Source organism: Loxodonta africana, chromosome 27 (assembly GCF_030014295.1).
Source record: "Loxodonta africana isolate mLoxAfr1 chromosome 27, mLoxAfr1.hap2, whole genome shotgun sequence".
In the NCBI taxonomy this organism is placed as follows: Eukaryota; Metazoa; Chordata; class Mammalia; order Proboscidea; family Elephantidae; genus Loxodonta; species Loxodonta africana.
In genome coordinates this window covers 19,280,156-19,294,536 of record NC_087368.1, presented here as the reverse complement: position 1 = coordinate 19,294,536, position 14,381 = coordinate 19,280,156, and the positions used below count along the sequence as shown (strand labels likewise).

General features: G+C 46.7%; 1 protein-coding gene across 1 annotated transcript in view; it reads right to left on the bottom strand.

Moving 5' to 3' along the window:
• KAT2B (lysine acetyltransferase 2B) overlaps positions 1 to 14,135 on the bottom strand; it is a 105,673-nt gene extending 91,538 nt beyond the window's left edge. The window contains exon 1 of the mRNA XM_010595595.3: positions 13,836 to 14,135. Coding sequence (XP_010593897.2) covers positions 13,836 to 14,135 — 300 coding nt within the window. The remainder of the gene's footprint in view (positions 1 to 13,835) is intronic.
• Between the last annotated feature and the right edge of the window lie 246 nt (positions 14,136 to 14,381).

Genomic DNA, 14,381 nt, shown 5'->3' with positions numbered 1-14,381 from the left:
GTCCTTAACAACCAGCTTCCTCCCTAAATCCAATGAGTTCCACTCTCAACCCCCCACCAACGCTCACTCATCCACCACTGCCAACTTAATCTTCCTAAAATGTCACTTAAGAAATAATGTCAGGCATTTGTGTTTTATACTTTCCAAGGCCATTTCAGTCTAAATCGTCTTTTTTTACCCTCCCAACAACCCTATAGGTCAAGTAATTCATTGTTTAGAGAGATGTGGCTTGCCTGAGTTTACTCAACCGGCAAAGAAGTGAGAAACCAAGACCAAAACCTAGAGCTCTTCACTGGTACTCTAAACTGTCTTGTCTCCTCCTTAAAAGTGCAATGGCTCACTAATATCAAGGGGATTCAGTTGAAAATCTTCCAGTTGAAATTCAAGACCTTCTATTAACCAATTCCCTCCTTACCCAACGGGATATTATTTTCTTGTTTCTCTTTATCCAAAGGGCCCATGAGGTGCAAAGGTTAAGCGCTCGGCTGCTAACCAAAAGGCCAGTAGTTTGAACCCACCAGCTGCTCTGTGGGAGAAAGATGTAGCAGTCTGCTTCTGTAAAGATTTACAGCCTTGGAAACACTATGGGGCACATCTACTCTGTCCTATAGGGAGGGTCCCTATAAGTCAGAATCGACTCAACAGCAACGGGTCTCTTTACTCAATTTTCTTCTTTTTTCTGCAGTTTGATGAGTCTTTTTATTAAGATCAATAATTATTATTTTAGCACCATTTTTAAGAGTAGTATTAGCTAACATTTTCCAAGCATTTAGAATGGTCCGTATTCTATATCAATCTGCTAAATGTATTATCTCATTTTATCATCAAAACACTTGACCTACTAACAAACGTGCCTAACTTAAATGTCCAGAAAAGAACTCTTGCCTCTCACTCCCCCTAAACCTGCTTCTCTCATGGGCTTCCTCATCTCGGTAAATGGAGCTACTATCCCTACAGTTGCTCAGGCCAAAAGCCTAGACTTTATCCTTGATTCTTGTCTTTTCTTCACTCCCTCACAACAAATCAAGCCCTTTTGCCTCCATCCCCATTAATACATCCAAATACCTCTCACTCCCTGCACTGCTATCATTCCAGCCCAAACTACCATCACCTCACTGGCCCTCTTTTTCTACTCTTGCTCCCCTACACTTTATTCTCCTCAGAGTAGCCTGAGAGGTCACTTTAAAATGCAAAGCAAATGTGAGTCAATGGAACAAGTCCAGAAGTCCATCAAAAGGTAGAATGGATAAACAAACTGAGGAGCATCCATACAGTGGAACTCAGCAATACAAAAAAAAAATGAATTACTGATTCAGGCAGCGTTGGATGAATCTGAAAAATATTATGCTGAGTGAGAGAAGAAGAGTATGACAGCTTGTACCGACTGGTACCATTTATGTGAAATTCTAGAAGACCAAAAACTAACCTATGGCATCTCAAATCAGATCTGTGGTTGCTTCTGGGGGAGGGGGACTTAAAAGGCAAGAAGCAGGTGGGAAATGTCTAATGTGATGGAAATGTTCTGTGTCATGATACTTATTTGTCAAAACTCATTGAATTTAAGATCTGAACATTTCACTGTATGAAAATTATACTTTGGTGACCTGGTCCCCATCGATGTCTTCACCTCACCTCCTATATTTGTCCCCTGGTCCATCCCAATCTGGTCACACTGGTCTTCTGGCAGCCCTTGATCACGCCAAGCCATCTCTGGCCCCAGTCTTATTGTCATTCAACCTAAGTGACCCCTCAGCAGAGAGACATTTCTGGGCACGTATCTGAAGGAGCTCCCCAGGCACTCTCTTTTAACTCTCTGTTTTCATTCTGTGTGGCACCTACCACTTTCTGTTGTTTTCTTGTTTACTGCCTGCTTCTGCGAGCAGAAAGTAAGCTCTGCGAGAGTAAGGGCCCATCTGTCAGTGTATCCCCAGCATCTAAAACAACGCCTGGCTCATTAAATAACAATTTGTTGAATGAATGGAAAAAGTTGACATTATCACTCTCTCCGTTTTACAGCTAGGAAACCTGAGGCTTGTAAAGGGTTAGTAACTCCCCCACACACAGCCCCCGTGCTCACACAGCAAGAAAGCAGCACAGCAGGATTCAAACCCAGACAGTCTGGTGCCCAGGTCCTGCTGTCTTGCTATCTCCAGCTTTGCTTCTCTGCTTTGTTTTACACTGTTCATTCCATCTGGACTGGGTCTCTCTTCCTATACCTCCACCTGTTCCTAGTTCGTGATGGTTTCTCTCTGCATTGGCTTCCAGCTTTGTTATTCACTTCAATTTCTCATTCCCTCCCTATCTGTCTTTCCAGCAAGACGCAGGGCTTCTTGTGGCTTTTCGCTTCCTTTTGCATTCACCACAACACCTAACCAGCCCAGTGCTGGGCTGGAGCGCCTAACTAGTACTCCAGCAAGTGTTTCCTTGGAGGTGGGGTGATTCGGTAGTCCTTTGGGTATGCGCAAATCCTAGGTTACGTGGTTCATTTCATTATTTCAGAGTATGCTGACCTTGGCTTCCTTGGCATTCTGCCATCCAGTTCCAACACCAGCTCGTTACAGCTAATGCAAATGAGAGCTGCCACCATAGGTCATTATGATATTACTCAGGTCCCGTCCCGTACTTCTGCAATCTCCGGCATATCATACAAACCTCCTGGACTGCTGCAGGCGCCAGGAGCGTGTAATGAATGGGGATTGATTAGGATGACATGGAATTTAATGGGAGCATCCCCACACATCCTGCCCTGAGGTCACTGCAGAGATTACTCAAAGCCTCCTCCCAGGGTGAGGTGGTACATTACTGGGTGTCAACTAATACAAATCTGAGACAGCCAGGGGGATCACTGCAGACATTATTCACACTTCTTTCCAAAATAAATGCATTCACCACCTGATTAAAAACAAAATTAAGCCTTGTGTCTGGGCCTCTGGGTGCAACCAGAAGAACAAACTGAATAGTCTATTGTACCCCTGGAGCCCTGATGGCACAGTGGTTAAGAGCTGTGGCTGCTAAACAAAAGATCGGCAGTTCAAACCCACCAGCCACCCCTTGGAAGCCCTATGGGCAGGTATATTCTGTCCTATAATAATAAAAAAAAACTGTCCTATAGGGTTGCTATAAGTCAAACGGACTCCACGGCAATGGGTTTGATTTGGTTTTTTGTTTCTGCTTTTTATTGTAGCCTTTGGTTTAAAGCAGGCAGCAAAGTAACAAAAAATATACATAGTAGTAAGAAAACTTGACTTTACCAGCAATTGATTTTTTTTTTTTTTCCTAGTTCACTAACATAGTATCCAACACCTGTCTGTCAGTTTGTCACACTCTGGTGGCTTGCATGTTGCTATGATGCAGAAAGCTATGCCACCAGTATTTCAAATACCTGTAGGGTCACCTATGGTGGACAGGTTTCAGGGGAGCTTCCAGACTAAGACAGACTAGGAAGAAAGGTCTGGCAATCTACTTCCAAAAACTAGCCAAGGAAAACTCTATGGATCACAACGGAATATGCTCTGATATAGGGATGGAAGATGAGCCCCATAGGTTGGAAGGCACTCAGTGTACGTAGTGGCTGCCAACAATGGACTCAAGTATCCCATTCTTTCTCTCAAAAGCCTAACCAACAATGCAGAAGATGGCACAGGACCAGGCAACGTTTCATTCTGTAGTACACGGGGTCGCCATGAATTGGGGCCTACTTGACAGCAGCTGACAACAACAACATAATACATTCTTTTGAAATACATGGTAGGACTTTTTTTTGACTTCATAAATTTGAATTTACTAGTGTGAGAGCTTAATTCTAATTGGCAAAACAGGGAAACAGCGATCAGAGAAGTTAACATGATTCACTCAGAGAGGGACTGGAACGTGGGTATTAATTCTCCTTGCTCAGTCCTGTAGCAAAGGGTGGAAGCCATTAAACAAGCATGGCGTGCCATCACTTCCAATGTTGAGCTAATGGGAACTGCACTCGATTTCAGCCAGGCAACGGTATTCCAGCCTAGCTCATTGATGCCCTGTTGCTGACTCCATGGCTGTGGTCAAGTTACTAAACCTCTTTGAACCTCAGTTTCTTCTTTAAAATACGACTTCCTTTCCTTCTATCCCACAAGGCCTATGAATATGAAATTAACCATTTATTCAACAAATACTTTATTGAGTGCCTACTATGTACCAGGTACAGCCCATAGCCCTGGGATGCACAGTGAACCAAGGTCCCTGCTACATGGAGATTCCACTGACATAAGGAAACAACAATAAATAATGAAGCAAAAATGTATGATTTCCAAGTACTCACAAGCGCAGGAAAGGAAAACAAAAGGAGGTATGGAGTAGGGTGATGGAGGTGCTGCTATTTTAGACAGGCATGGTGGGGCGGGACAGGGGCAGGCAGGTGGGGCTGTCAGGAAGGCTTCCTGAAAAGCTATGATTCTGAGAGCAAGTCGCGCAGACACCTGGAGGAAGAGCGTCTAAAGCGAGGGGAACCGTGCGCACAATTAAACGGCAAATACGAAAGTGATTCAAAATTACAAGGGATTCACCTCTACTTCAATAATTATGAATTGTCATAAGTAGCTACCTGAGAAGAAATCTTCTAAAGCAGCCCATGGAAATAAATATTAAGTGAATAAAATAAATGACAGTAGGAATAATGTCCCACGTACATACACACACACACACACACACACAGATTTTTAAACTCCATGATGAAATCCCATACTGTTAAATATGTCAATAATAAAAAAGACAAATTTATAAGTCGGTGGTTCACATGACTCCATTAAATAATAAGTTTATCTTATATATTCAGTACAAGTTTTCAGGGATGCAGCTGTTATGTGAAACCTGTGTAGGGCCCGTACGGTAATCCAGGTTCCTCACCACCACCCTTGGGGAGAAGGTAGTCTTCACTGGCCTGAACACGCAGTTCTGAATAGTGTGGCAGGAGAATGTGAACTTCCTCCTTCCAACATCTCCACCACCTAGGCCAACACACAGAGCTGTCACTGCCCTCTGGAGCTTTATGTACGGGGTGCTGACCAACCTTCCAGGAACCTTGCCACTGTTCCCTACATGAATGGTCTGGCATGGCTCGCAGAATACGATGTACGATAACTCCAGGCCTCCTCCAGAGCCTGGGGCCAGTGGCAGCAGGACTCTGCATGGCTATTTACTGGTAAGGACTCACCAATACAGACGCCAAGGCAGAAAGAACTGTCCAGGCCGGACATTCCACCAGCTGTGACATCACAGCGCCTCCCTCCCACAGCCCCCTTCCCATCATTCTGCCTCTCCTCCATTCCATTCCTTATTCACATCTACTTGGCCAAGTGCACCTCCTTGGCCAATGTCTTCTCCACCTTCCTGCCATCTTGGGTTCTTCCCGAAATCCCTGAATTACCAAACTCTCTTTCTTTCCTTCAAAAGCCTAATTCGAATCCATTCTGTGAAGTTGTCCATATCCAATTACTGTCTATCCCGAAAACAGCAGACAATTTTTAACTCGATTTTTAATTTTAAAAGCATGAGTTTTTACAAGCTCCTGCTATACGCAACAATATGTATGCATCTCACAGACATGACGTTGTCTGAAAGAAACCAGACGTAAAAGGAGTCATATTGTATGATTTCATGTATGTGAAATTCAAGAACAAACAAAATGAAATCTCTGGTAACAGAAGTCAGAATAAGGGTTGGGGGTGAAGGGCACGGTGAGGGGTACTGAGTGGGAGAAACACAAAGGAGCTCTCTGAGGCACTGGAAATATTCTAGAGCTTTGTCTGGGTGGCAGTTGCATCACATATACATGTGCAAAAACGCATCCAGCTGTATACTTCAGGTTTGAGCACTTTACTGAACGTTTTGTAAAATTAAAAGTTAAAAAAATATGACTTTACCCTTGACTGGGCTAAGATAATGCTATGTGCAGTCTCATAGAGAGCTGTTTGGGGGCTTCTAAACATTCAGGACAGTCCCTGGGTGGCGCACACAGTTAAGCACTCAGCTGTTAACTGAAAGGCACCTTGGAGGAAAGCCTGGTGATCTACTTCTGAAAAATCTGCCATAGAAAAACCTACAGATCACTGTTCCACTCTGACACACATGAGGTTGCCCAGAGTCAGAGCTGAGTTCACAGCAACTTTTTTTTTTTTAAACACCTCCCCTCTCTGGCACCTTCTACAGCCAGAATAGGTGCCGCTTTCATCTTCCTTCAACAGGGAATTCCATTGGGGCTATACAGTGACCATGCTGATCGTCAGCTTTAAAACAATCAAGGACATCTGTCTTCCGCGGGCCAGTAATAAAGAACACTCATTTTGTTTACTTTATGGCCCGCACAATCCCAATGAACTAGAAAAGCCTTTGAACATACCTCTCAGTCAGAGCACAATAAATGTCAAATGAGAGCAACAGAATGCCTGAAACAAATGAAATCCGCTCTCTAAACAACTGAAAGAACAGGGACCCCCTCTGCCCCGTGAGAAAGTTTTGGAAGCAGAGGCAAAATAGTGCACTGGAAAGGGACTCTCACGGCCTCTTTCCTGAGCAAACGCTGCATCTTGAGGAAGTCCTTTGGTCTTGGTTCCCTGCTAGTAAAATGACCTTCTTTATTGTCCTCTTACCCCAGGTAAAAGAATCCAATGAGGTGTGGTGTAACACTTGGGCAAACACAAACTGCTGATACTAACATAACATTTTAAAAAATAAAATTGACATGTGTGGCATGTCTATCTTCCAAGAACTTCCACATACAAGAAACTACTTTATCTTTACAATAAGTCTATGGGGTAGTACCTGGACTCCCACTCCACGGATGGGACTGAAGTACATGGCAGTTCAATGCCCACCCAAGGGTGTCCAGCATGAAAGGTTATCCTGGCCACGTGTGAGTAGCCAGGGCTCCAGCCATTCTGCCACAGTTGCTTGAGGTGTTTGAATCAGCTTGTTGTTGTTGTTAGCTGCTGTCTAATCAGTCCCCCACTCATGGCAGCCCCAATGCACAACAGAATGAAACACTGCCCAGTCCTGCCTACATCATCTCCACCATCGGTTGCTGATCAGAACTTTGTGATCCATGTGGTTTTCAGAAGTAGGTTAACAGGCCTTTCTTCCTAATCTGTCTCAGTCTAGAAGCTCCACTGAAATTCGTTCAGCATCAGAGCAACACGCAAGCCTCCACTGACAGGTGGTGACTGCACTTGAGACGCCTTGGTCAAGAAATGAGCCCAGGTCTCCCACATGGAAGGAGCCCTGGTGGTGCAGTGGTTAAGCATTTGGTTGCTAACCAAAAGGTCAATGAATGAGTCGAATGCACCAGCCCAAATCGAAAGATGTGGCCATCTGCTTCTGTAAAGATTACCGCCTTGAAAACCCTTTGGGGCAGTTCTACCCTGTTCTATAGGGTCACTATGAGTCAGAAACCAGCTCTATGGCAAAAGGGGTTTGGTTCCTCTACATGCAAGGTGAGAACAGAACCACTCAACAGCTTCTCATGGCGGAAATGCACCATGCAGCTCCGAAAGGAGGGAAACACTGATGACTCTCCCTAGGGGGCTACATTTCTGTCCAGGAGACACGAAGGAACTAAATCAGAAGCCACTGAGCCTTTAGAGTCCAAGTTGTATTGGCAGGGCACTGAGGATCTAGGTCTTTCATCTGAGAGACAGATGTTCTGCTCGTTCGTTCCGAGGTACTTCACATGAAACTGTATTTTACTCTCAACACTTCCTATGACGGGTCAGAGAAAATACTTTGGCCCTGTGGATTTTTCTGGTAAATACAGGATTGAATCCTGCCGATGTGGGCACAGGAAACTGGGTTTAAATCTGCTGGGTAGTTTTAAAAAACAACAAAAGGCTTAAAAAACAAACAAACAAACAAAAAAAACTCTTCAAGAGTGCTGCATCTCAAAATGTTATTTCCAAGCACACGCTTCCTAAAACAAAACAGTCCTCAGCAGATTTTGTTCTGTTTTGCCCTGTAAACTCCTTTCTCAGTTACATAAAACTGCAAATTGCAATCTGAAGGCTTTGCTGCCGTGAATTTCCATCTTCTTGAAAGTTTATGAGAAAACGGAATTAAGTGTGGGCATCTCTCTCTCCAGCTTTTTGTATTGTGCCTGCTGTCTGAAACACTGTTCCATCCTGTGTCGGGTTGTGTGATATTTCCCACCTTTTACAGAACTTACCACACATGAAACAATTTTAAGCTATCAACTTATGTGACTACAGAGGAATTTTTTTTACCAACAACATTTGATCTACCCCACTCCCATGTCTTGTGCTTTTCGGTAACAACACTGCTGATTTGAACAATCTCCAAAAAAGATATTTTTAATTTGGCTTCCGTTTGCAAACCAACAATCTACTGACACAAAATATCACCTTAAAAACATACCCTTGGCAGGAGGAACCTTCTAGGGGGGAATGAAAATGTTATAGAATGGACGTGGTGATAGATGTATAGCTATACACTTACTCAAAACCATCTGTAGGCTTACAGTGGATGAGCTCTATGATCTATAAATTAAACCACAATAAAGCTGTTTAAAAAATATAGCCATGATTTACAGCGAGATTTTTCAGACCTGCAGTATTATTCAGATTAACGTGAGAAGCATTATTTTTTTTTCTGTGCTGTAAATGTGCTTATGGTATTATGGGACAATACAATTTTCCTTTAAATTAGGGCTTCCCACTCTCAGCACTACTGACACTCAGAGCTAGATAATTCTTTCTCGTGGGGGCTGTCCTGTATATTGTAGGATGTTTAGCAACATCCAGGGCTTCTACCCACTAGCTGCCAGTAGCACCCCTCCCCCTAACTGTGACAACCAAAAATGTCTCCAGACATTGTCATGCTAATGGATGAAAAAGAAGCATTCTTTCTGGAGGAGTGACTGACAAATACAAACAACTGGGTTGGGATGTTCCCCAACTATAAGGCTTGTTGTAATGCTCTGCTCACCAGCCCTTGGCCAATGGGACATTTTTTCTCCTATGGTGGCACCTCTGCCTCTGTTCTCTGCATATTTACAGTGTAACTTTTCCTACATTATAAATGACTATTTTTTAAATGAAGACTAATTTTACAGCCCTGGGCCCATGTAACTCCCTAAGTATGGCATTCAGCCCAGAGTCTAAGGAACTGGGTTCTCATAAGTGCTTTCTAAGCCACTCACTCTGATATACAATGAGTGAAGCAGCAGGTGATTCCGTTTAGCCAGCATTAACCCAGCACCTTTATGTTCCAGGAATTGTGGGGAACTTCTCTCTTCCAGTTTCGAGGTTGAAGTTAATGATCACATTTTACACATGAAGTAGTCAAGGCTCAGAGAGAAAATGAATGACTTGAACCCAAGATTTCACGAGTTGCAGATCTGGGATTCGAGTCTAAGTGCCATGTTCTTTCCTGACTTCCCAGTTAATGGTTTATCCCCCTTCCCTGAACAGCCATGGGTGCTGACCATGGGCCAGACACCATGCTGGTACCTCACACACGTTAGCTCACTTTAAATCCTCATTGCTCTGCCATGAAAACTAAAATCAAATCCATTGCCGTTGAGTCGATTCCAACTCATGGCAACCCTAGGTATATAGAGTAAAACCGCACTCCATAAGGTGTTCAAGGCTGTGAACTTTCAAAAGCACATCACCAGTCTTTTCTTCCAAAGTGCCTCTGGGTGGGTTTGAACTCCCAACCTTTTGGTTAGCGGTCAAACACCGCACCATTTGTGCCACCGAGGGACTCCATTACACCATGAGGTACGTATTATCAGTCCCATTTTACAGAAAAGAAAATGGAGGCTCAGAGGCGAAGTCCTTGTCAGAGCTGGATATTCTGAAATCTGAACTTGGGTTAGTCTTAACTCCAATGTCCATCTTCTCGGCCATTACATCCTATTGACTCCCCTTATGTACAAATGGTTTATTTCATTAGGAAGGGTCAGTCAGTGGTTTGGGTTTTATTTTTTAAGTTAGATAAATTACACTTTAATTCATGGAAGACTGGGTGGATTTGGGCTACTCGTACACTCACTTGGGGTTTCTTTTACAGCATTAAATACCTAGTCCCATCAACAACTGTGAGTCACCCGGAAATGCCCTACATGAAAAACCTCCTCTGCCCAGTTGTCAAAAAGTGGCCAAGTTAAAACTTCACAACTGCTATCCTAACAGCTAATTACTTCCTCAGCTTTCTCTTCTCTAGTTCATTCATTCAGTCAACAACCACATCACTTAGACTCTTAGTCAAATACATATCAAATAACGTGAAAAAAGCACCAGAAAGGAAAAGTACAGAGGAGTTTCGAGAACTTATAATGGGGAAGGCTGGCCTGGGGAGTAAAGGAAAGACAAGGACTCTGAGGTTTGCAAGAGGAACTGTGAGCTAATTCAGAAGCGAGTGGTAAGAGGAAGAACTTTCAGTTCCAGTTGGCAGCATGTGCAAAGGCCCCGAGGTAGAAGAGAACCATGCACTCAAGGCCCTAAAAGAGAGCCAGAGGAAGCTGTGGCCAAGCCATGTGAGACACTGTGGGTCCCAGTAAAGAGAAATTAAAAAGTTGCTATGAGTTGGAATCAACTTGACAGCAATAGGTTTGGTTTTAAGTAGAGACTTCTAACTGAAAAGTTGGAGGTTCCAACCCATCCAGAGGTGCCTTGGAAGAAAGGACTGGCAATTTGCTTCCAAAAGGTCACAGCCTTGAAAACCTTCCGGAGCACAGCTCTATTTTGCATTGCATGGTGTTGCCATGAGTCGGAATTAACTCCATGGCAACTGGTTTGGGTTTTGGTTAAGTGGAGACTTAATACGGTCAGATCTACATTTTTAATGATCATTCGGCAGATGTCAGCAAAGTGGCTCTATGAGGCAACCTTCGCCAGGACACAGTTCAAAGAACTCTAGCCTGAATCCTGCAAAACAAGTTTGTTTTTTTTTCTTATTTTCTTCTTCCCGGGGTGTGGCACACTACCCTGACTGTTAACTAGCCCCTTCTTTTTCTGTTTCATTCATGAAGTTTAAAGGCCAACTCCCCTTTTCTTTTCTCAGGTCTAGGACCTGGTTTTTTTACTTTTGTTTTCTTTCCTTTTTTGCGCATGCATTTTTAATAGCTCCCAGTAAACTACCGCATCTCTTTCCAGATTCCTCCTTATTCCCTAACATCGCTACTCTCTCCAACTGGCTGAAGGGGCCAGTAGCAAAAGATAGAACCATCTGTCCTTCGGGGCTGTTTACATGAAATATAGAGACAAACAGAAAAAAACATGGATTCTGCTCTCTGGCACCACCTCACACTCAACCAAGCCCCTTTAAAACAAAAAGAAAATCTGATAATGTCACTCTCCAGGTTAAGATTCCCAGATGCCCCAGTGCCCTCCTGGCCACACCCCCCAACCTGATCACCTGGCCAGTGGAGGCCTGGCTCCTGCTGGCCTGGCTCCAAGCTTTCAGCACAGCTTTCAGTTTCTCCTTCTCAAGAAGTTTCACCCCACCTCTCTGCACTATAGCAAGAGTTCTTATAGCACCCACTGACACTTCCTCCAGGAAGCCATCCCCACCCTTCCCCTGGTACCCAGTGAACTGCCCTGCTCTGGGTTCCCACACCACTCTGAGAAAGTAGTTTTTCCAAACTTTATTGTAACTGCTTCACTCTCCAACTCCCCAAGTCCTGAAGACAAGAGATGCACACTCATCTGCACGCTGTCCAGCAACACCATGACAGATTCTGGGTGTCTCAGCCCCAGCACAGTACTTGGCACCCATATGGGACCCCTCTATATTATTTACTGAATGAATAAGTAAATAAAATTTGATGCTTGCAGAGTCTCCCAAGAGCAGGAAGGTAAGTCTCTAAAGGAGATATGAGAGGTTTTTTCCTTCCTGTAAGTTTGGTAGTAAATGGAAACATGAAGCTCAAGTCACAAACTTTAGAAAAGGTGCTACATCTCACTCATGGAAATTTGGAAGGATCAAAAATACCAGTGCAGGGCACATAGGTTCCTGGTTTTACACAGAACCAAAACTTTAGGAAGTCATCAGATATTAAGGCAACAGCCAGGGAGCAGAGAGAAAACGTGTTTACGATGGGAACCCAATAAAACACCAGGACAGAAACACCCAGCTGACGCAGTCGCTACCTGAACTACCTGAACCAACCCCACCTGCAAAACTCCAACCCCACTGCATAATTGAACTTGTTCTTGATTTTGCGTATAGCTCTCTCATCTGCCAACTACACTCAAGGTCCTGTTCTCACTATCCTGTCTAATGCCCTTCATAACCAAACTCCTAGCTTTGCCTTTCGTTTTTTTTTTTTTATCTTTTTTTGCATTCCTTCTTCAGAAATACCAACCACATGACATTATCACTCTACAGTTCCAGTTTTCTTGGCTGAATTCAAAAGGGACTAATACCATATTATCCAGGTCTGAACTAGATCTTGCGACCTTGGAATTGAACCAGCATTGCATCGCCTGGAAATTTGTTACAAATGCAGAGTCTCAGGCCCCACCTCAGACCTAGTAATTCAGAATCAGCATTTTAATACTGGTGATTACCATGCACATTAAAGTCTGGGAAGCACTGTACTGGTTCCTACATTCACTCAGCAAATATTTATTGAATCAGTGTAGGGTACACAGTAGGTGCTCAATATATATATGAGGATGGTAATGGCTGGGATGAGAGCAAACACAGACATTTCCTGTAAATACTAAAAAAGCATCACCAGGAGGGTCAAGATATTCTAGCTGGATGAATAACCGTTACACCAAAATTCAGAAGTGACCATTGTAGCGCGGTAGTGGCAATCTGGAACCTGGAAACTTGACCCTGTTTGCAGCAGGCGGGAGGAATACACGGGAGGTGGTGAGTGCCTGTGAGTGTGTCTTCCCCGCCTCAGCCACAGGCCGCAGGAGCTGACAAGGCCAAGTCCCCGCCCCCCTCAGCTGTCACCCTGTCAAAACAAAGCCGCTGCTGACAGCGCAGGGCCAGCTTGCCCCGCGGCCTCGGGCAGTCGTCCCTCCCCAGGAGTGCAGCCCCTACATCTGGGTCTACAGCTGGGGGGCCATGGGGCGCCGAAAGCTGGGACGGAGAAGGGGATGGCTTGAAACGTGTGTCCTCAAACTGAGCAGCAGCGCCCGCTGCGCTGGGCTGTCACCTCGCCAAATCCTGTTTACACCCCGAGCCGCTGGGACAGCATTTTAACTAAACAAGTAATAATACAATAATGACAGTGCTGTCACCGCGTGCCGCAGAGCCTCCACCCCCAGGCGCTCCAGGACCCTCTCCTTGGGCTGTGCCCACCTTCCCATCCCGCGCGTTCCGTCCCTTCGCTCCCCAGGTGCCTGGAGTTCGGGAGCCTTTTCCACCCTCACTCCTTGCACCCATCCCCTCCCAATGGGGCAAGGGGCAAGGCCAGGCTCACAGGGGGTTGCTCAGTCCCCAAGATGCTTCCCTGGCCCTGGGGCGCCCCGCCACACCGTGAGCACCATTGCACTCTCCGGTAGGCGCCTCTGGCGAGCTCCTACACAGCGACAAAGCCCCAGGGCAGCCCGGGAGCTCGGAAGCTAAGGTTACTCGGTCCGAGAGGGAGAAATGAAGAAAGGGCTTTCGATCTTGGGGATCCCCCTTCTCCCAACCCAACAGGACTCTTATCCAAGAAGGAGCTAACTGGGCGCGGGCGGCAGCAGCACTTCCGCGGTGCAGCGGCCCCAGGCGGGAGGCGGGAGGCGGGAGGCGGGGCGGGGCGGGGGCGGAGGGAGAGGGGGCAGGGGTCCCCCGGAGCTGGGCCCCTCGCCCCCACCCGCGGGCTGGGAGCGGCGAGCCGGTACCTTGCAAGCGGAGTACACTCCGAGTTTCTCCAGTTTCTTGGCCCGCGGAGCGGAGCGCAGCTGCGCCTTCTTCACGGCGATCCGGGCCGAGCCGCCGCCTCCCGGTCCTTCGGCCGTGCCCGCCGCCGCCACTGCCGTCGCCGGTCCGCAGGCGCCCGAGCCCCCGGCGGCGGCGCACGGGGAGCCCTGCGGGGGCGCGGGCGGCGGCGCGGGGGGCTGCGGGGGTAGCGCCCCGGGCCCGGCCCCCGCCCCGGCTCCTGCCCCGCCGCCGCCCGGCCCGGCCCCGCCAGCTTCGGACATGCCGGCCCGGAGCACGGCAAGAGGCGCCGAGTGTCAGGCGCCGCCGCCGCCGCCAGGGTCTCCCTCTCGGGTCTGGTCGCCGGGAGCGCGAGACCCTCCCCCCACGCCCTCCCGCCCCTTCGCCCACCCCCCTCCCCGCCCCCGCCCTCCCCCGCGCGCCGCGCGCCCCGCTCGCTCCGGCCGCGGCCCGCGCGCTGATGGTGGCGGCGGCGGCAGCTGCGCCCCAGGAGGGAGGGGACTCGCGGC